The 22783-nt window shown below is 43.0% G+C and overlaps 1 protein-coding gene across 2 annotated transcripts; it reads right to left on the bottom strand.

Moving 5' to 3' along the window:
* Positions 1-3900: 3900 nt before the first annotated feature.
* AKTIP (AKT interacting protein) lies at positions 3901-18120 on the bottom strand. Of its 2 annotated transcripts, none has more exons than XM_065848161.2 (10): positions 18020-18120; positions 13722-13837; positions 12181-12386; positions 10375-10439; positions 10191-10291; positions 8817-8905; positions 8646-8744; positions 8325-8432; positions 7556-7616; positions 3901-4823 (listed from the first exon to the last, which is right to left on the bottom strand). In XM_065848161.2, the coding sequence occupies exons 2-10, from the start codon at positions 13761-13763 to the stop codon at positions 4716-4718; spliced, it is 879 nt and encodes a 292-aa protein (XP_065704233.1). In that variant the 5' UTR covers positions 13764-13837; positions 18020-18120; the 3' UTR covers positions 3901-4715. The 2 variants fall into 2 exon arrangements, with proteins under 2 accessions (XP_065704233.1, XP_065704232.1); XM_065848160.2 differs by having other exon boundaries at positions 3901-4826.
* Between the last annotated feature and the right edge of the window lie 4663 nt (positions 18121-22783).

Raw genomic sequence — 22783 nt, forward strand, 5'->3', positions numbered from 1 at the left:
CTGTGCCTGAACTCTGAATGCTAAATCTGCAGGGCTGACATTGCCATTTCAGCCTTCCCAAGAGAAGTGCATGAGAAATAACAGCAGCAACAGAACTAGCGCTCACAGTATTTTAGTGGCTACACTCCAGGCCAGCACACTAGGCCTCAAAAACCTTTCCCATGTGCTTTCCTTAAAAAAACCAAACCCATGGCACCGCTCCCTGCAGCGCCCAAGCTCAGCTGTCAGCTCAGCTCCTCTGTTCCCCTGTTCTGCTGCAAACTCACAATGGGCTTGTGACAACTCCAAGGCACCTCCAAACCCACCAGCTGTTCTGAACACCCCAGCCAAAGGGGCACCAGATGAGAAACCCATTCAAAGTGACACAGACCCAGCTCTTCACCCTTTGTACAGCGTCACAAGGCACTGGCTTTTTCTCTCTCAAGTCTTTACAAGCGCAACACCCTGTTAAATGCTGAACCCCATTCCAGAGGCTTCCCCAGCACAAAACAAGCACCCAAAGCAAGCTGCTCAACAGCAGGGTCAGACTTGACTAAAACCAGTGGCTCATGACATGGAGGGTGGATGGAAATTGAAGCCATGCATATTTACAATTATCAGATATCTGCTCCCTAGAATGCCAATAAAAAAAGCCAGAAACGCTAAGAAGGGTGGTTTGTTTTAAGTAGCAAATCAGCTGCACAAAAAGCACGAAAAAGGTAAGAGAGCAACAGAAGAAGCATTTTCAAAATATTAAGCTACTTGTCAAGCAGCTGCCAGCCACCCGCACTGCCAGCAGCTTGATTTAAGCACAAGACAGCAGCTGTGGCCACTGCAAACGCTCCTGCGAGCTGTGCCACACACCCACCCCTTCCACAGGCACCAAAGTGTTGGGGAAGGTGAAGCTGGATGTGAGCGGCTCCCTGCACACACCTTCCTAACAATACAAACTGCAGAGCGCAGCGTTAAATAAGGGATGCTAAGCCAGACATCCACAAGCATTGGAGCCTCCTCAAGCATCGCTGCCTTCGGGTCTGCGAAAACACACGCATAAATAAAAGCAAATTGTGCCTGACAGCTCAAGCGCACCCTTGAAAACAGGACAGTTCTCCACATAAACCCCAGTCTATGTGCAGAAGCACTCAAGGACTCTCCAACACGGCAGGTCAGCAGCCTTCACTTCCACCGAGTGTTTCAGAAGTACTGACAGCAGAAAACAGCTGAAGTCCCAAAACACAGGCACTGTCATAGCATTGCCCTGCACCACCTACAAGAATTTTTTCTGGTACCAGAGAAGGGAGGCTGAGCCAGACACCACCTCCACCTCTCGCTCTCCCAAAGGCGCGGTGCGGTCACTCACCCTTCTGCACGTGGCTTTCCGGCTCTTCAGCAAAGATCCCAGGGAGTGGCGAGCACATCTGCACCGGGACGAGACGCTGGGAGCTCTCTGCAGAGCTGCACTCACTGCGCTGGCCCAGGAGACGCCACCAAACCTGCCAGCACCGGGAACACACCGTGCTGAGAGCGGCACCCACCACCTCTGGCCACAGAGCTCCCCTCTCATCCATGGAGGTGGAGTGGACCAGGCAGCTCCTGGGCCTGGCAATACAGGGCAAGAACGACATTCTTTGCTTTGGAAAGGCTGAAAAATTAAGTTTAAAGCCACTAATTTGATGCTGGCTGTCATTTCTGAATTGGGACTGCAGCAGAGAAGTGCTGTGTGCCCAGTTACTCGCTCCTTTGCTCACACAGGAGGAAAACCATGTACACACACACAGGCGCGCTCGCTCTTTAGCTCTGTTACTCATGAGCTTCTCAAGAAACAGCTGTGGCATGAAGCGACTACTCCTGGTTTCTACTTCCTCTTGCTTTCCCATGGTGGGTAAGGAAGAGAGGGAAAGACAAAGTCTTTCTATACATGTCATCCTGACAACAGGAACAGCAGAGAGAATCGCTTGCCTTCTTCCAAGATCCACAGGTTTTCCCTTCTTTTCTATACTGACACATGGTAAAAAAACCACAAAAGTTACAGCTATCTGCCATGCAAGCCCTGTTCTCACAGAATATCTAGCTTCAGCATGCAAGATAAATAACTCAAAAACAATGTTAGAAAACCCTTCTTTCAATAAAGAGGTAGAAAGTTCCTACTACAGGAAAAAGCACACCAACCAAAGTGCCAATCCAGAATTTTGTGCTCTCCTCAACATTTTTGATCTGAAGATGCTCGGCACAGCAGCCACTGCTGCGAGACTCAAACAGCAAACATCCTGCACCAAGTCTGTCAGTTCTACTCTGGTTACTGATGTATCAAAGCACTAGATGGTAATGAGCTTCTCTGGGGATGACACAGCAATAGCGACATCAGTGGGAACCCACAGAATTATTCCAGTAATGGCATTGAAATTGTCTGAAAGTATATCAGCAGCAACCTGCAAAGAGCCCCTGCAGACTGGCTGTAGGTTTCCCTACCCATTTTTAAACACCACAGCCTCAACACATCACCTTCTCAGCCTCATATCAAAGCCGGACTGAGCTCCGAGCCAGAGGAGACAGATTTGCATTGACAACAGTGGAAACTGAGTTTACTCCAAGTTAACTGCCCTACAAAATCACTCCAAGTCACAGACATCGCCCCAGTGATTGACTCACCCGGGCAAAAATATCCTCTTGGAATACCTACACTCAACCACCACTTTCAGTACAGTTCACAATCAAAAACTAGTGCAGTTCAAGCCATTAAATACGTTTAAATCTGCTGCACTAATTCACACAACCAGAGCCTGCCAGAGCCTTCAGTTTACATAGACCCACACCTCACATATACCAAACTAGCAAGAGCTTTCAGAAAGCTGAAGGCAATAGTTCAGTTGCAAATACTTTGTCCAGAAGCACCTGCTTAGTAACTTATGCTCAGAATCCCTCTTACTTCAACCTTGAATTTGTTTAGGAAGGAGCTAGTCTAAATTATATTTCTCATTACACTAAGTGGATATACTAAGGTTTAGAAAGAACATTTTAGCTTTTAGTCAAGAACCCTGGTCCTGTAACAGACACTTTATAAAATTAGAGAGTCAAGGAGGAAAGAGCAGCCCCGAGAAATGCACCTGTGGATACACTTCCTCCTCTGCCTGAAAGAGGATCCTTGCTCTCCACATCCGTTCTGCATTCTTCTGTCTACCATGGAATTCCAGCACTGCCAGAGACACTCCAGACGCCCCAGGACACCGCTGCATCTCAAAGGCAGAAACTTTGAAAGGTTTAAAGCAACATCATGCATTAACATTTCAACTTTACCCAAAACTGATTAAGTATTTAACTTATACAGTGTTAAGTGCTGCACAGAAACCCCTCAAGTCATCCTTAACAGAACATTAACCATTTGGTATATGAATAGCATATTACTTGTGAAGTCTTTGTCTATTTCCTTAAGAGCTGAGAAGTTCTCAGATGGAACAGAGAAAGGTTGCTATATGACAAGTGGATTTGTCAGTTAAAAACAAAGGACGAAAATAAGAAACCAAAGCCAAGCCACACACCACACCACTACCCCTCTGCAAACACCACATGCATGAAGTCATCGCTACTTGTTACTAAACAGTAGAGTTTGCATTCATGCCATCAGCACAAGTATGAGGAGCCAAAGGAAAAGCATTCAGGCTTTGACAGGAAAATCCCGTCAGGCAAGAACAAGGTGTTCTGCCAGGCTCTGACACTGGGAAGACTCTTGTGAGAAGTAAAGATTCGGTCCTGAGCTCCCACGTGCTTTACGGGGTTCTCCTGCGGGTGCAACAAAGCTGTGTTTAACCAGTCCCTGCAGTACCCGTTACCCCATCGCAGCCCGAACACACGTGCGGCGGGTGCTCCCACCCGCTGCCAGTCTCTGCTACACAGCCACAGTACGGACAAAGAGAGCGACAAAAGTGAGATCACAGTTTCTTTTTATTTTAAGATGTCACTATTAACACACATTAGTCAAGCTACCCGCAGTAATCCCCTAGACACCTAGGGAATCTAAAATCCTCTACAATATTATTACCTCAAGAGACCACCATTAAAAGCTTTGATTTTTAGTGTTTATGTAATAAAAGTCTAACAAGACTGACATTCTGCTTTCATCCTGTCAGACTAATGTGCGCTCTAGTGACAATATCCATTTACAAATCAATAATACATCATACATCATCCCCAGTTTTACCTCTGGAAAGTGCTAAATGGAGTCAACCGTCTATTTACAATTTCAAATCCTAATGTATTTACAATAGAAACCAAAAGTATTTAAAACCATTAAATATAGTGTTTAATTCTGCTATATTAGTTTACATGAACACAGCTTACCTCTGGCATCATATTTCCAATGCTAATATTTCTGCCAGTAATTTAAGATTTTTTTTAAAAAAATTGCTTTTCCTGGAGGGAAAAAAATAAAAGCTTAAAAACCAATCCAAAACCTCCAGGCATTTCAAAGCCCTGAGGAATTACCCACCCTAGACAGTCTTCAGGTAGAAGTACTGCAGTGTTCAAGAGAGACTTCCAAACTCCAGGCAAGCCTTTAAAACCTAATGCATATGTAAAACATTACGAGCTAGCAATCCGTTGAACAGGTTTACTGGAGTCACTGCTACCATTCGGGTTTTACTAATCCGTAGTCAAGAAGGAAACCGCCGCGTTGCCTTTTCTCCCTCCATTACATTCCCTCCACCCACAGAAAGTGTTTTGTGCACCATGGTCCAGAAGAGCTAAGTGGGCATCGTCTTCTCTTCTTTGCTGAAAGGCTGAACTGAGCCAGGCTTTACCCAGGACAGGCCAGATACGTGTGTGCTTTTGCAGTGCTGATCTTCTGGCTTCTTCTACGTAGAAGAAAGTTGAAGTCAAAATTATTGGATATCTCAAACCCTCCTCATTCCCTCCCCATCCATTTTGCCTTTGGCAAATACAAGCACAAAAGAAGCTATCATAGCTTACTCTCCTCAAAGAGAAACAGCAAAACGGCTGTTGATTTGGTTTCTGTGAACCTGTGTGGCATCGGCAGAACTACCCTGATGTTACAGGAGAGGTTTAGTGACTTAGTTCACATACTATTGCCCCACCATAATGATTTAAAGATACTCTTTCAACAGTGTCTTTTGCTTGAAGGCCATGGCCCAGCACCACTGCACGGCTCTTTGCCAATTTTTTTGGTTCTAGAGAAAGCTGCATCAATCCAAACGGAAACATTTCTGTCATTAATCTGACATTGTAAGTGCAGCACAGAACTTGTGATGCTGCGTGTGCTGAGGAGCACTGCACCCCACTGACGGCTCCTCAGAGCAAGTTAACAAGGCAAAGAAGCAACCAATACCTTTGCTATACCATGCAGTATAGCAAAGCATGGTCCTTCCCCTCCCTGAGCACTTATCACAATTAAATGCTTAAACAGTAACTCTTCATACCCAACACAACAAACGGTTGAGACTGACTATTGGAATTTTGAAGACAGAAAAACAGCTTCAGGCTGAGGAAGAGAGGTGCAACTTCAAGCATCGGCAGACTTCAAGTACTCTAAGAAGATTAGTAAATTAGATACCCACTCTAGCAGGTCAAAGGAACAGAGCAGCTCGCAGGTTTTTTGCATACCAGGAACTAGCCCTGCCTCCACTCTGCCACAGGCTCCTTAGATCACCTGTGGGCCAACTACATCAAACCTGGAATGATGCACCACGTTCTAGAAAGGGATAATTACACAAGTAGACTCTTGTCATATGATGGGAGGACTTTTGCCTGACAAAATAAACTAAGTCAGCAAGAAAACTGAATGTGCACTTCTTCTGTCCCTCCCCATGTTTTGTGTAAAAGGGGGCACTGCGTGGCAGAGTTGCCATAACACATCAGAGAACAGCAAACCGGGGGGCTCAGTTCAGCTCTAGGCTGGTGGAACAGCACCTGCCTATCGCGTGGTGCACACAGGACATCATTCAGCAGAAGACATGGGCTGGGCAGGGAACTGCGGCATCATCTGGTACAGCTCTAGAACAGGGCCCAGGAATTACACAGGCAATAAACAAGGATCCAGGGCCACACAAGAAGGGAAAGGCAGGAGACAGAATTAGAGAACCTCCTTTTACAAGGACGGAAAAGAACATTCTCAGCTACACCGGCACCTGGGAACAAATCGCGAAAGGCACAGAAGTCTGCCCATTCCTGCTATCAACAAACTACTCCAGCAACTAAAGTACCACACGTGCAATAGTCACTGAAGATGGCAGTTCTCACTTAAGAAGTTAACGTGCATCTCCAAAGAAAAAGGCGAAAGAAAAGTCATCACCGGCAATACGTTTGCTATCGCCTTCTGAGACATCATATCCCTTCCACTTCAAGTACCTCAACCTGTCTTTTATTTAAATGATAAGAAAAAAGGAGTTGGAGAATGAAGGAGAAGGGGGAAAAAAAAAAGTCCAAAATATTTCTTAAGTTCTTGTAAGAACATCAGCAAGTCAGAATCTGACCAAAATATCTTCCTGTGTGTTCTAAGGTTGGAGAAAGGCCACCTCACCTCAAGTCCTACTATGACTCTGGCAGTTGGGAACATTGCTACACTGAGCTCACAGGCAGCGTATTATATTAAGAACATTAGAAAAAACTCATTCCTGCAAGAAGACACGCAAGAACATGATGTAAAGCTTGCAGTGAGGAAGACTGCTGTTCGGACTGACAATTTTTTTTATCAACTACAAAAAAAAGCAGCAAACCACAGCACAGCTCTAGTGCAAGGAGCTCAAGTCAGTAAGACATTTAGAGCACATTTCCTTGCCATCCCACCAAAGACACCAGCCACCATTTCAGAACCCGAGGTGCTGCCAGTGGATGGACCCGTCATGCCACTCAGTGCAGACACAGAAGTGCTGTGTGCCGGCTCTTGTCAAGTACAAAGAAACAATTCAAACAAACCAACCAACCCACCCCAAAACCAAAAAAGCCAAACACACCCATTCCCCTGCCACAAAATCAAAGGTGTTGTTCATGTGAAAGCTAGCTGAACCAACACACTCTTACTGTATTAGTAAGAGTGTTTTGTGATAGAAGTCACTGCAAGAACCTTTCAATTAACGGTAGCGTTACAGATGTGCGCAAGGTACTCAACTCTGCTTGTGCTGCATCAGAAAATTTGGAATAGAAAGAAAGCCCTGACGCTTTGATTCAGTAACGAAAGGTCTCAAAACAGAAGAGAATGAATTTGGGGACTGTCAGGTTATGCAGAAGTAGTCGAGCTCATGACAAGCAAACAGGCAGCTCACAAACCTCTCCTTTATCTTTCCCTTCCTTTCCTGAACAAAAAAAAAATGTGCCACGTCTGCCAACAATTGCACTCACAAAGCTTTGTAGCTGGCTAAATGATGAATTGCTTAACACACTGGAGTTAGAACAGTGACATAAGCGCTTAGTTAGGAGAGCAAATCAGCTTCAGCACACCCACTGATCCAAAAGAGGGCTGGAATAAGGTCTGTCTGGTACATGTTCATCACAAGGAGACAGAGAACCTTCCCTCCCTTATCAGGCAATAAACCCTCACTACACAGGAGAATGTGGACTTTGCACATACCTTCTGAGTCAACATCTTCTCTCTAGCTTCATCATGTATAGCTGGATTCCATGGGGAAAAACTATGGAGAAAGTATAGTTCTCTCTTACTTTGGATTTTTACAAACTACATCATAAACAGGCAGAAAGCAGCAGTTTTCCTTGGTTTACTTTACTGAATTTCAAGTAAACTACAAGTCTGAGTTTTCAGTGTTAAAACATACAGTTAGGAATTAAATCCATTAATCCACTGCCGTGGATCTTTTCAACAAGAAATATTTAGGCTTTAATTTTCACTTGCCATGGAAACTGGCAATTCAGCAGGTGTTACATGAAGTTCTACTCATACTCACTACTGAGCTGACTGCTCCAGCCCCTGTGAAGTCAAGCTTAAAGTTATTACAAAAGCATGACCCAAGTGACAATCATGCAAACTGAGTTCAGGAAAGCCCAAAAGCAATATTTACTCCATGGGTCTCTACTTGAGGGAGGGTGTTTTAGGGTAATTTGTTTCTTTGTTTTGGGGTTGGTTTGTTTGTGGTTTTGTTGAGTTTAAGTCTTGGTTGCTTAGTGAAAAAACAGTACACACACAAGTCTGATTATATTCAAGATTCACTCAAAACTGAACAGAAGGAAATGAGGGTAGGAATATTCAGAATACCCAAAGTGTTGCTGTGAATCTAAGAAAAAATAGGTCAGTCAGCTTGGCAGGGTAAGCCTTCAAATCAACAACTATAACAAAACTTGTTCTCGAAACGTTACAACATGGTGAATTTGCTCATGGTACTTACATGATTGCATAGGGATCCTCTATTTTGGGCTGATCAAATAAATGACTGCTGCATAGTTTGACACTGTCTACCACTTTACTTTTGAACAGCTGAATATCTTTTTCATACCTGCAGGAGAGAAGTAACCTTAAGTAATTGCAAGAAGGCAAAGGTTTGCTCTAGAGCCACCTGGCAAAGCCTCAACTTTAGTTCCTAGCGCAACCAGCTCTAGAGGCAGAGACCATGAACTGATAAATAATTCTACAAACCTCTTGCTTCTGCAGGTCTATGGAAAAACAAACCTCTTATGAGACCATGTCTGTATGCTAGAAAGATACTCACAGCACTGCAGCCTCGGGGTTCAGAGGACTCGTCGTATCAATCTTGTAGAAGACTCTGCGAGCATACATTAATACTTGCCATATGTGATTATGGTTTCGCCTAAAAGAACAAAACACAATGAAGAAAGGAACAAACTTCTTTCAAATTATACACCAGTATGCTACCACTAACCTCCATTTTGCAAATGCTCTTTTCACATCCAGTTCACCAGACACAGGATCTACTAGTGGGTGGAAGACGGGCAGATCAAAAACCAAGCGCTGCATTAGAAAAGATAAATTAGTTATAACAGCTTCAATCCTAATGTTAAATCCACTGGGTGAAGGTCAGTTACATGTTGCTTCCAAGTACTAATTAATTGTTACAGTACTAAAAGAAAGCAACCTGAAGTGATTTACACCAGCTGTGAAAATGCAGCCCAACACTCATGTCACATGCAGGGTCCTGTCCTCTCTCACATGCTTATCACCAAATCAGGAAACTAACCCAGCCAACTGCATAAGCTCTAGTGTCTACACAGGTAATAATATTGGACAAGATACAATGAAAGGAGTTTTTCTTGTTTAGCTATTTGTGACTGAAAGCTTTTCACACACTTGAGCTACAACCAATACTTTTTTCACCCTACACTGTGCAGCAACACCACAGTGCCTTCAGTTCTGTACAGCCACCTTCCTCTGGTGTTCGTGCATTCTTCCAAAAGAAAACTTAGTTACAACAGGAAGATTTTAAAGCCCTATATTAGCAAAAAAAATGCTGGCTGTATGAGCGGTACTAAAGTCCAATTTTTGAAAGGAACTGCTTTGTACCAGTTCTGTCCTTCGAAAGATAATAGCTTTACACAAAGCCTGACACCAAGCAGACAGCTTCGTGACCTAACAGCTCGTTCCCAGCTGCAGCAGTTACATACACCTGTCCGCTAGTCTTCCTCCTCAAGAAATGTGGCCAAGGCAGCCAGCTGCTCTGCTCAGGAGTCACGTTGCCACCACTTTTAAAACATTTTTTGATTGATATAACTTGTATATTTTTTCCTAAATATAAAAAGAGAGAAAAGAGGTGGAAGGTAACACCATAGTGTCTCCCTCTCCCTTTGTTTCACCAACTTTCTTCTCAAGTTCTTTTAGTTCTTTGTTTCAATTTAATTTAGAAGAGAGGCAAGAAACCCTGCAGTACTTCAGCAAGCATAGCACAGGTGCTTGGAGTTTATGCTCCATTATATCACTCCTCAGAATTTAGATACTTCTTTAAGCGTTTAAACATTAACTTCCTTGCCAAGGAAGTAGCAATCAATAGGTAAAGTAAAGACCTTGTTGATTACTTAATACTTTAATGCATCTAACCCATGAAATTCACTGTATGCCAGCCTCAGTAATCAGAGTAACACGATTCTTCCACAGGTATTAGGAAATACATACAAGACATCACAAATGAGCCCAGCCAACAGAACAAAACTAGCTCAAAGAAATTCAAAGCTAATCAGTATATTAGTGTTAACAAAATGTCATACTTAGTACATCAGAAAACAAGACACACACAACTACTTACCGGGCAGTCTCCATCGGGGTAATTATCAGGAATATTGACAGTAAATTTAAACACACCGTCCTGGTAGAGCCCATGTCTTATGAATATTACACCAAACCACACTGCAAGTGAGAAATTTTGCTTGAGTGAAAGAATTTAAATATATCTGTATACATAAAAAATTAAAAGTTAAGTTTAAACTTACTTAATGCTGATTGGTAAGATGGCTGCACATAGACGCCTGGCAATTTCTGCTTTACAACCAAGGTACTGCAAACAGAATCAGTATTTAGAACAGCTCCATGAGTACGTTAAAGCAGAAATAAATTCTTCCCCCAGTAAATGCATTTAATGCACGTCAGTACTGAAATGTCCACTTTTATACCAAAACCCCAAAGTAAAGAAGAAAAGCAACTATGTAATTTTGAATGCAGACTTGCTATCAATTGTAGTTAATTCTGACATGCGACAAAAGCTTCAACTTCAATTTTAAACAAGTAATTTTTCAGTTTTAGATAAGACTATGCTGCATGTCAAACAGAGGTTACACTGGCAGCTGACAAACATAACAGAGAATAAGAAGCAGCAGCAGGGTGTATTAGAGACCTGCATCGAGTGATCAGAGGCATCTCATTAACAAGATGGACATCATTTTCCCAAACTTGCGCTTATTTGCTGTCTGTCTTGTGATGATCTTCAGTCCCCAAGGACCAGATCATTACCAAAAGAGTTTCTCCCTCTCCCTTTGCCTTTTAGGAAACTCCACTTGACAATCAACAGCACTACTGGGGCAAAATGTGCTATTTTTACTATTTTTCAAATCATTGAACGCAAGAAGTTGCGAGTAAGTTTAACCAGCTGTAGTTGTATGGTAGGCAAATTCTACTGAACACAAAACGATAAACCAAATTAGTCACTTCATAGGTTTTCCAGTTACTTGGCATATAGGCCCATTAAATTAAACTCCTCATGCTTGCACAAATAAACAATAATATTAAAGCAAAATATGAACACAATTCTCTGCTTATGATCTCCAAAATTTTCATTATTTCCCTAATAATGGTTTGTTAAGCTAGAGGAGTTTACATCGTGATACCAATACATTTTTGCATGCTGCAGAAGAAAAAGATCTTTCTTGAATTAAGAAGTCAGGGTCAGTTCCCAGAAAAAAAGAGAGATTAATGTTTTGAGAGTTCTCGCTTTCAATTAAATGGTTAAATGCAAGGAATGAAACTCAATGTTGCATAAGGACTCCAGGGATTCCATTCCAAAAGGCACAACATACTTGAGAATCCAGAATGTCTGTTACAGAGGAAGTCCCTTCAGCTTTGTAGCACAACATAGTTTATGTAACTTGATAGAACTAGAAAGTTGTGCAGACAAGTAGAGATTTGTGTGCTCCTGCAGCAGCCTACAAACCACTAGATTGGATCAAACACAACAGATCCAAAATAAGCTATTTAAATCACACTAACTCCTCCCTAAGTTTCACATTCGGCATCACTGAAAGTCAGGAAAGAATGGAGTCTCTTAATATCCGTTTAATAAGTCATATCAGGTGGTGTTCAAGTGTTCCATGCAACTACTGAAGGAAGCTCCCACATCCTGACTCCATCAGACAGCACCCTACATTCATAACCACCTCCCCACTTGACAGCTGCTTGCTTCTGTTCTAATACTTGTTCCAAAAACTGAGTAGTTCTGACTAAAAAGCTCTTACGATTGCTAAACCTAAAAGGCATTTACCTGACGACTTAGAAATGCAATAACTTGGATAACTGCATCTAAACACACCCTTTAAAATCTAATCTCATTTTCCTCTCCCCTGCTACCTCAAGAGATTGAAACTGCTGCTTCAGAAAGCAAACTTTGTGAAACTTAAGTTTTACTGCCTTATTCAAAGACTAAGGCAGAGACACTATGAAAGAACTAGATCCCTGCATGGTTTTTTTCCCACTGAAGCATAAATCCAGCAACCCAAAAAAAGACAAAAAATAAAGCAAAAACCTACAATTCTGCAAGGAGGGAATACTCCAAATAAAAAGGCCCATAAGAAGCATGTGTTCCATTTGTGGACTGGGACGAGGTGGCAGGTGAAGCAGGCTTGGTTATTGGCACAGCATTCTTTGGAATAGAAGGCAACTGTTTCTTTGTAGAGGCTCGTAGAGGACTGGTTCGCAGCTCTCCACTCAAAGTTTTCTCTTCAGCTTCAGGTCGCTGTTAGATTAAAAGAGAACCATGAGATTACAGGCCATATTTCATAGGCATTTAATATCTGAACATATTTTAACACAGATTTAAACCCAGCCTTGCTAATTACAAGTTTGGCCAATGAAGTATTTCCTGGGTTTGGTGTTCTATTGCTTGGGGGCAGGGAGGTGGGGGTGGTGTCTCCTTAGGTTTTGTTTTTAAATAGACTTTGATTCAATCAAACCTAGCCTACACGTACAGAAGTCATCAATGCTGGATAGGAAATCCGCAGATTAGGACAAACGCTTAAGGAGGCTTACGTTTATTTAGAAACTGGAACTAGACAGTGTAGAACATCAGCTTAGAAGTCAATCTATTTCTAGCACACAGCGCATTCAAGATAAATCATTTCCACTGACAGGCATCCTCACACTCTAGGTTTCAAATAGTCTTTAAAAGTAGTGTAGTAAAGCTGAGATGAAATAAGAACTTTACACAGAAAACGTTATGTATTGCACTTCATGCCTGTGCTTAAGACACCAACATCTCACTTGGAGCTGATCGTGTAGTCCCATTCCCACTGTGAGAGAATCACCGTTTGACAGCAATATCAAGCCCAGTTTAAATAGTTTTGCTATATCAACCTTTTATGCCTATGCTGTCTTCTATTAAAAAAAAGAAAAACCAAAACCAATCCTTTCCTACTTATTTGGTCACTGCTACACTACTAGAGAACACTGTACTACTTAAAGACCCCAAAATGAGCGTATAGATTGCCAAGAGAAACCTGCAGGCTATAGACCTGATTTAGGCTAGTTGCAGTGACTAAAGGCCTAAGTTACGCTACAGTGTTTTGAAGTGCTTGAGACTCAGACTAGTAACAACACCTATGTCACAAGCATCAACAACACGGTTATATAATTTGCCCTAGCACTGAACACCCAAGAAGTGATTAACCCTTGAACTACTCTGCTTTTATCATCGCTGCCATCTAAAGCAGCAATAGCATTATGGAGGCACAGCTTGGTCAACACCCACTGCACATGCAATATTTGGTTAAAGCTCTATATAAGCCCATAAGCAAGTGTCCTAAGAAACACGTGTTTCAACCATTTGAACAAGTTTGTTTCATCTTCCCTACTTAAAGATGCCTCAGCTAAGAAAAGTCAACCAATTCTGGAGCAGACTCCATCCACAGTCACATTCCAGGTAATACAACTCGCTTACACTTTTCTTGAAGATGAACACGATCCTTGGGATAACACACATGCTCCGACTGTATTCATAGGTTGTCTGACGGGCTTTTCCAGAACCGCCACCACCCTCACTGCATGTTACGGCACCCACTCATTCAACACCCACCTTGCGCACAGAACCTGTAGACATGCTCCAGAAAGGGTTCATAACGTGTATTCCAAATAAAGGACTGCAGCTTCTCAGCGTCTTCAGAGTGTCCACAGGCCTCTCTGGTTTATATCCTAAAAATACACAGAATGAACGTGCATTCTAACAGATAAACAGGACTCTATAAATAAATAGGATTCTAATTCTGCAGCCAGCTTTACATTTCTGTAACTTCAGAAGAAAACTTCTTGTAGTTAAGACTAACAATAGTTAAAATTGCAAAAGCTCTATTATATATTAGACCCCAGGACAACAATATAGCTATGAAATATTTTTTTGCGCGTGAATCCCTGCCTTTTTTCTGCTGGAAAGACACTCTAGGTTCTGCATTCCATTTTGTGTCTTGCCAACTGGAAAAAAAAACCAAACCAAAACAAAAAACATCTCTTGGCTCAGCGCAGTCAAGAAAGATCCTCTACAGGTGTAAATATGAAGAAGTTACGACTGCACCATTTCAGCCCAGCCGCGCACAGTGCCGGTGGCTCTTCTCGCGTGGTGAAGCACTGCCCCTCGCACACGCTGCTGACTCTGTTTCTGGAGCGCTCCAGTTACAAAAAACCTCCGGCATTCCTGGTAAAAGAGATGATCCTCCCATTGAGTCTGCACCAGGCATGTGTCACTCTGGTTTCATCCGCATTGGAACACCACCAGGAACTGACAAAGCCACACAACACTATAGTTTTGCCGTAGCTTATTTAATGGTTTCATTATGATTCCAAGGCTTAGTGCTCTTTTGATCAGCAGTTCAGTAACAAGGACTTTAACAGCATTTAGAGTTTCAGTGTGTCATCCACTGTCTATGTCCTTGGTTTTCTCTGCTCTTTTTTTTTGAAGTATTGCTATTGTTTGTACAAGAACCATCCATCGCACTTCTTGTCTGGCACAGTCTATTTCCTCTACTGGTTTTTTCCCCTAGTTCTCCTAGTTTCCCTTCCACTCCTCAATTTCTGGTTACATTAACTGAGTTTTCAGGCAATTCACTTTACTCAGTTTCTTTAACAGGCAATAGTACATCACTGACTGAGGCAATTCATGGGATGCGAAACAAACAGAGAGAATGGCACAGGACTCTATTGGGTTAACCACTACGATTTTCTACAGCAAGTAAGGCATCACCCGTTCACCCATTGCTTCGGTTAGCTTATAGAGAAAACTAACGATCTGTTACGATCAGAAATTTTCCTAAAAGGAAAATAAATGCCAATTTTGTTAAAAGAAAAAAAAAAAAGTCAGACAATTTATTCCAAGGATGTCTAGCAAAGGTAAGTTTTTAAAAGAAACATTGATATATCCAAGCATAGGTATCATAGATTATGAAGCAGCCAAGCATTTGAAAAATGCAAGCATCATTCAGAAAAGTGATGAAAACTAAATAATTTCCCCACCCCAAAACAATCTCAAACATTCCAGTACACGTTATTCCTCCAGATATTTTTCCTCTTCAGCAGCCAGAGAGTTTCACACCATTCTGAGCCACTGAAAACAGAGTCAAAGCCCAGCTACTGCACTGAGGCATGTCCTGTGATGGCAGGGAGGGGTTTTCACTTTTTCCCTCTCCTGTCCATGAAACTCAGTCAGAATAAGCAAGACAACAAGATGCTCGGCTAGGAAGGTACCAAGACGCTTCCTCAGGAAACTCTGGTGTAATCAGAGGAACTGATGCACAGAGAGCACCTGCGTGCCATGGCTTTGACAAGAGAGAAAAGCGCTGGAAGCTGAGGTACGACGGGTCTAGACACAATGAGCTGGAATCTGGAGTAATTATGGGGTTGGGGTGGGATTTTTTTTTTCTTCGTTTGTTTGGTTTGGGCTGGTGTTTTTTTGAGACTAGGTAATGTAAATTGCATTATTCCAGAGACAGAGATATAGGAGTTGAGCAGGAAAAAGAATGAGGTGTGTATGTAAAAAACAGCCTAACCTGCTTCCAGCGAAACAGGGAACTGATCCAGAAGTTCGATAACTGGCACAGTGAGTTCACTCACTGACTCCACCTTTCAGAAAGCAGCTATGCATCTTCAGTACTCTCACAGCTTTTTGAAAAGCTTTTAATTATAGAGATGCCTACTTACAAGCTATTAAGAACAGTTTACATCTCCAAACAAAACATTATTTTAGCTCTAGTTGTACTACAGAGATTCTGCTGCTTGGAGATCTTTTATCCAGTTGCCTGCCAGTAATAAGTAATACATAGTATTGGCCTCAACTTGTTGTCAAACTGTCTCCGGTCTCATTCACCTGTTAAAATACTGTTTATGATGGAAAACTAAAAACCTAAGAGTACCAGCTTCCCAGAGAAGAGTCATTTAAAAAGCCTTCAAAGGTGTTTTAGAGTTTATTTCAAATCATGTTCATTCCTCCTCACTACGCTACATGTGAGTAGAGAATGACTTCTGTACAGGAAACGTATCTACAACTACTAATGCTCTCTAGTGCCTTCACCTCACAATTTACCACCCCGCATTAATCACAAGAATAATTTTTTAAAAAGTAACAACACATTTAAGTGAGACTGTTTATCCTACTTCTCACTAGGTAGAAGGTCTGCAGCAAACAAGGAGAGCCAAGCCCCAATATCATTAAGTGGAATCTTTGGGCAGTTACACAGGCTACAGCATCTGCTACCAGGTACCTACTGCTACAGCAGCTACGAGCTGTGGCTACTGAAGTCATCAGCTTCCCGAAAGCACTCAAGACACCCTCTTCATTTTATGAAAATGAAATAAATACACTCAAAATCATCACCCTGTCTCCTTTCACAGGTCATCATTCACAGTGCTGCACTTACCAACAGGCTTAATAGTGTGCCACTCAGTAATACTTTCTACTGATTTCTGCTATTTCAAGAATAGAAAGTAACAGTGACCGTCCTAAGCGGAAAACAGTCTGAGCAAGCATAAACTCATGTGGTACTTCATCATTGTTATAAAATACTGCAAAAAACATGTTATCACTAACATAAACCAAAGTTTTAAATACTTTGCTCTTGCACCTTCGCATTCTCTACTCTAGCTTCTCTCATTATAGATTACTTCTATTATTTATACCTACTGTCATATCACATGTCATAAGGCTGTCGGGCATTGGAACAGGCTGCCCAGGGCAGTGGTGGAGTCACCATCCCTGGAGAGGTTTAAAAGGCTTTTAGACAAGGTTCTTAGGGACATGGTTTAGTGCTAGAGTTAGGTTGGGTTATGGTTGGACTCAATGATCCTGAGGGTCTCTTCCAACCAAAATGATTCTATGATTCTATAATTTTTCCCGTGTCTTCATTAGTCATTAAATACAACACCAAACCAATTTGACAAAAATTTCATCCGTTTGGAACGGAGTGCTTTTCTAAATATTTTCCGGAAACATAAAGGATTTGAGAAAGGAAAAAAAAAAATCTAGACGAACATATATAAAATTACATATATGTTTCTATGCATTTTGTTCCCTATCTGAAAGTGCAAAGGACCACTCCTACACCTGAGAACGAACAAAGCTCAACAGGCAGGGCACCAGAGAAGCACGTTACATGCTACACATTTGTCCAGCAGCTGTGTCTGAGAGTTTCCATCAGAACACATTCCTCCTCAGCACACCTGCTCCTGAGCTCTTCAGGGCCTCACCAGCCCACACCTGAATCTCCTGGACAAGGCAGCGCTGAGCACAACACTGACCCGCCGAGCCTGTTTGCCAGCTCCTCCAGCCTGAAACACACTTCTGCAGGAAACCATAATCTACGTCCAGAAAACGAGTTTACAGAAGAGCGAACAGTTTAAAAGCCAGCAGGGGGAGTGACCCGCCCAGGTGCACAGGACGGCTGGGCTCAGACGGGACTGACAGCTGGAGAAAAACAAATAGTTCTGCGGAGGCCCGAGCGGGGCGAACCCGCTCTCGCCAGTCCGGCGCTGCGTCCCGCCAGGCCCGGCCCCGCCGCTCGCAAGGCGCCGAGGGAGGGAGCCCCGTGGGACCGGAGCCGCCCCGGGCCCCGAGCGGCCGCCCCGAGCCTGGCGCTCGACCCCGCCTGTGGCCGGGCTGGGGCCACCCGCGCCGGCAGACGCTGCGCGGCGGGGGCAGCTCCTCACAGGGACAACAGGCGGGCGCCGCCCGACCCCCTCCGGCGACAGGTGTTGGCCCCTCGGGTGCGCCGCCCGGGACACCCGCCGCCCTCCCGCCCCACCGAGGACTGTCTCCCCACCACCCCGCCGGCCTCCCACCCGCGCAGGCCGGGCCGGGCCCCGCGGTGCCGCCGCGCCCAGGTGCTCGCTCACCCGCTCCCTGCTCCCGCCGCTCCGCCCGGCGCGGCCCAGGCCCCGCCGCTCCCCGCTAGCCCCGCCACTGCCCCATTGACAGCCCGCCCCTCAGCAGCGCACATCCGGACCCAGCCTTCCCTTCGGCCAATCGCCGCTCGGTTCTTCCGGGAAGGCTCGGCGGGGCGGGGCGGTGGCCACAAAGCCAGCCAATGACAGCCGCCTTGCTACAGAACGCCGATTCCTCTCCAGGCACGGGGCGGGGCGGGCGGCAGCTGAGGGATCTGCCCTGGGGGCGGGATTGGCGCGAGTGACTGTACGTCTCGGGGCGGGCGGACCAATGGGCAGGGATGACGCACTTGTCACTCTCACAGCAGGAAGAAAGCACTGGGGCTGGAGCTTAGATAAGTAAACCTCTCTCATTGGCCGACGTGAGGAGCGGGGAGGCGTGCGATTGGGAGCTGTGAGAGGGGGCGGGAATTAGCGCCGTCAGTTACACGGAACACGTATTCTGCCTTCAGGTTCGAAATACACACGAGGTTCCGCCACTGTGGCTGAGCAGGTGTACATGAATACACACAGTGTTAATTTACAGCTAAGTATACGTGTGTATAGGTATACATGTGTATATATACGTATATGTGTGTATACATACACGTGTGTATATATATATACACACAGTTGTATGTGTATATATATATACAGTTACATATATAGCTAAATACACATACATACACACGTATGTATACATACGCACATATGTATACATACAAAATATACCTCTAAAAAGCTGCTGGTGAGAAGCAGCAAAATAAGTCTAAAATTTATTTTTATTAATTTTGATCCGTTTTGATTTGCAATTAGACTTCTTCTGAGCCCAGGAGAACAACTGCAAAAAACACTGTACCAAAACTGAAGTGATTTGTCAAGGTTTGGGAGATGATGACAAAATCCATGCTATCTCCAGGATAAAAATTACAGAGAAAATTCAAAAATCAATGAATACAGGATGGATTCTTTTTGTTTCTAGGCCACAAGCCAAAATACCACGCTAAGGCAATCGCTTTGTCACAATTACCATAACCTTCTCATGTCTTCCTGTCCTCGAAAGGCCATTTTAAAATCTCCCGTCAGTTTAAAACTTTTTTTTTCTGGTCAAGTCACCGCCCCAGTTTCTAAAACCCTTTGGCAATTTCTGTTCTGGGTGTTTCAGCTGCACAATGGCCTAAATCCCCTCCCTTCCCTGTCACAGGCAGGAACAGGCACCTGCTACCTCCTGCTCCTTCTTTACCTCTTTTTATATATATATATATGTATTTTATATACATAAAATTTATATACATAAATTATTTATATACACACGCATATCTCTATTGCATCTGCATGTCACGCAGATGTCGTAGATCTTACACAGCAAAATTCTGTGGCTCGAACAACATTTTAGTGTTACTTCAGTGAAAATGTTTGGGATGTTGCAAAATGATATCACAATCATAATATGAATAATATTTTAACGTTGATACCACAGATTGATACTTTATCAAGGCATTGAACAAAACACTGTTAATCTTCCAAACCCCACTATAGGCTGAAGTTTCCTATTTTGCCAACTACAGAAATAATACTTTGACAAGAAATAACTAATTTTTGTCTAATACATTTTCTTAAATGCTTTTTTCTGAACCACTGATAAGGAAAACATCTTTTCTGTCATTTTTATTAGAACCACCTGTAATTAACGTACAGATCTACACCGCCATCATTTGTGTGAATCCAGAAACAGTATCTGTTTGCAATCTGGATGCAAGGCCATCACTTTAAATAGTGTTTCTGTGCCCAAATGATGCTAAATGTATTCCTAAAATATCAAAGCACCCTGGATTTGTGGTATCCTTCTGTCCTGTGATCACATGAGGAAATTCGAAAACATGGCTCTTAATAAAATGCGATAATAAACCTTTGGGTGTCTGCGTAAACCTCACCCAGCAGCATGGATCGTACAACTGCAGTGTAATAAACTTTATTCCCTATTTTGTTTCTGAAGCTCAAAGCCCATCCAAACAGATGTCCTCAGCTGAGCTTGACACATCAGGAAGTTAAACAAATGCCTAGTTTACACACTGGTAAATCAGTAACGGCAGAATAGCTACACTTAAATAGAATTACTTTGAAGAGGAATGCAGAAAGTTGACCTGCAACATGAGCTAAAATGTAGAACCCTCAAGAAAATAATGTGGTAGACTAGATCACCTTCTTAATCATATCAGATATGAATGAATTCTACTGAACAAAATCTTTGTATTTTAACCAACATAAGAGAATAATCTGTCCCATAATGCTTTTTGCGTATTGCTTACCTTATAAAAGGTTTCTTTCCCTATGGATTGGTACCTGTAGAAAATATGAGAAGATTAGTACAAGTCAAAATAAATTTAGACACTTTTTTTCCTAACTTTAGATACTTTATATCTGTTTTGGCCGGAAGTCTGAATTACAGAATCATTTTGGTTGGAAAAGACCTTTAAGATCATCAAGTCCAACTGTTAACCCAGCACTGCCGAGCCCACCACTACCCCATGTCCTGAGAACCTCATGTCCGTCTGTCCAACCCTCCAGGGATGGTGACTCCAGCACTGCCCTGGGCAGCCTGTTCCAATGCCCCACAGCCCTTTGGGGAAGAAATTGTTCCTAAATCCAACCTCAACCTCCCCTGGCGCAACTTGAGGCCGTTTCCTCTGCTCCTGGCGCTTGTTCCTGGGGAGCAGAGCCCGATCCCCCCTGGCTCCAAGCTCCTTTCAGGCAGTTCAGAGATCAGAAGGTCTCCCCTCAGCTCCTGTTCTCCAGCTGAACCCTCCAGGTCCCTCTGCTGCTCCCATCACACTTGTGCTCCAGCCCCTCACCAGCTCTGTTCCCTTCTCTCAACTCGCTCCAGCACCTCAAGGGATTTCTTGGCATGCAGGGCCAAAAACTGCCCCCAGGATTGGAGGTTTGGCCTCACCAGTGCCCAGCACTGGGACGGTCACTGCCCTGGGCCTGCTGACCACACCAGTGTTGGTATCAGCCAGGATGCTGGTGGCCTCTTGGTCACATAGAATTTCATTTAAAACAATGTTTTTAGGTTAGCACAAGAAAAAAGTGTTGGTCAAGATTTTTCACAATACCTGTGTTTGAGAAATCATCTGAACTAGGGAGAGAGGAGACAAGTTAAACTCGGTCTTTAGTTTGTCAGCGGAAGGCTCGGCACCACTAGGTGGTGGTCTGCAGCTGTTCCAGTCCCGGGCGGAACCCGTGGGCAGAGAAACAGCAAAATCGCGCTGTTGACTGAGACACTACACATGCTCCCTGGCTAAAAAATCTGTGCTTGTCTCCCACTGAAGTGCCATGTAGTTCTATAGGGAGACTACTAAAAGACATTTGAAAAATATCGTGTATGACTACACAAACCTGACTTGATAACTATGAAAATTAATGTGAGTCTTTCTTTCTCAGAATGGAAACGTGAAATGTTATTTTCTCTTTTTCAAAGCCAAAAAGCAGAACTAGAAACATGGTTAAAAACCTGAACCCCTGAACATCTCTTTCATACTTCCAAGTGCAATTCCTTTGTGATTTATGTACTAGAAGAACATACTATGAACACTTTAGATCACAATCTATTAATAAGTAAAAATAAAAGCAGTCAAGTAGTCAATTTAGATGCTTTTTTTTTTTTTTTACGTTTATGAAAATGGTGTAGTCTCCAATGCAGGGATTATTTTAAATTTCTCTGTGCTGGTCTCCCTTTGTTTAATTACTGAGTGGTGAATGTATAATTGCTGATAACGGGACATATTCTTTAAGAGAAAGAAATTATCAGATCCTTAAAATATGTTGATAAACATGCAAGAATATTTAAAAATTAGTAGTTTCATTTTAAATGCATCTGTGAAGCAGTGAATGGAAAGAGTTTATTTCACAGTGCACAACACTAGAAGTTGTCCATAAGGAGGAATTCATTGTGTTACAGTTCTCTCATCATTTCGAAGGACAGTAGTAAAAGCAATATCTGGGTAAACTCTTTGGAACTGATATTTTCTGGTAAGGCTGGAGCTACTGAATGTCACTGGCCCTTCTCGCTAAATAATGCCAGGTAGATACCAGAAAAGTATTTCATTTGGGAAGGTCTGCCCAAAACTTATTACCCAAAATACCAGTTCCCATACAGACCTTCACAGCTTGGTGGCAAATGCTGCCCAGATCTGTGCTTCCCATTTCTCTCGAGCTGTTGTTCTCTGTTTCAGCCAGATTTACCATAGCACAAGACAAGTCTGTTAATGAAGCATAAGAAAACAAAGATCAAAATTAGTAAAGATTAATGAGAAGTTTGGTTATTTTAGGAACAAGATTGGAAACAAATCAAATCAAAGCAAATAAAATACAACAACCCCTTCTAGCTTACACTTAACAGTGTGGTATTTCTCTGTTTTCTTAAAAGAAAGCATAAGCTGGAAACTTTTTCTTACAGTACTGCCAGTTAAAGATGTTGTACTTATTTTTCCTAGTGTTTTTGTTACAATGAAATCGCAGGAATGGATGCAGCTACAGATGCACCAACATCAAAATGCTTTTGACTGCATATTTATTTTCTCTGAGGACGTGATAAGACAAAGTGCATCAGCAAACTTTGTTGTTTAGTTCTTAGGGTGGAATCACAGGATTTGCTGTTAGTGCCTGTTCAGTCAGCAGCAAAAGGGTAAAACTTCAGCTGCAAACTCACTATTATAACAGAGGGTCAGAAACATGGAA

The sequence above is a fragment of the Patagioenas fasciata genome, chromosome 13 (assembly GCF_037038585.1).
Source record: "Patagioenas fasciata isolate bPatFas1 chromosome 13, bPatFas1.hap1, whole genome shotgun sequence".
NCBI lineage: Eukaryota > Metazoa > Chordata > Aves > Columbiformes > Columbidae > Patagioenas > Patagioenas fasciata.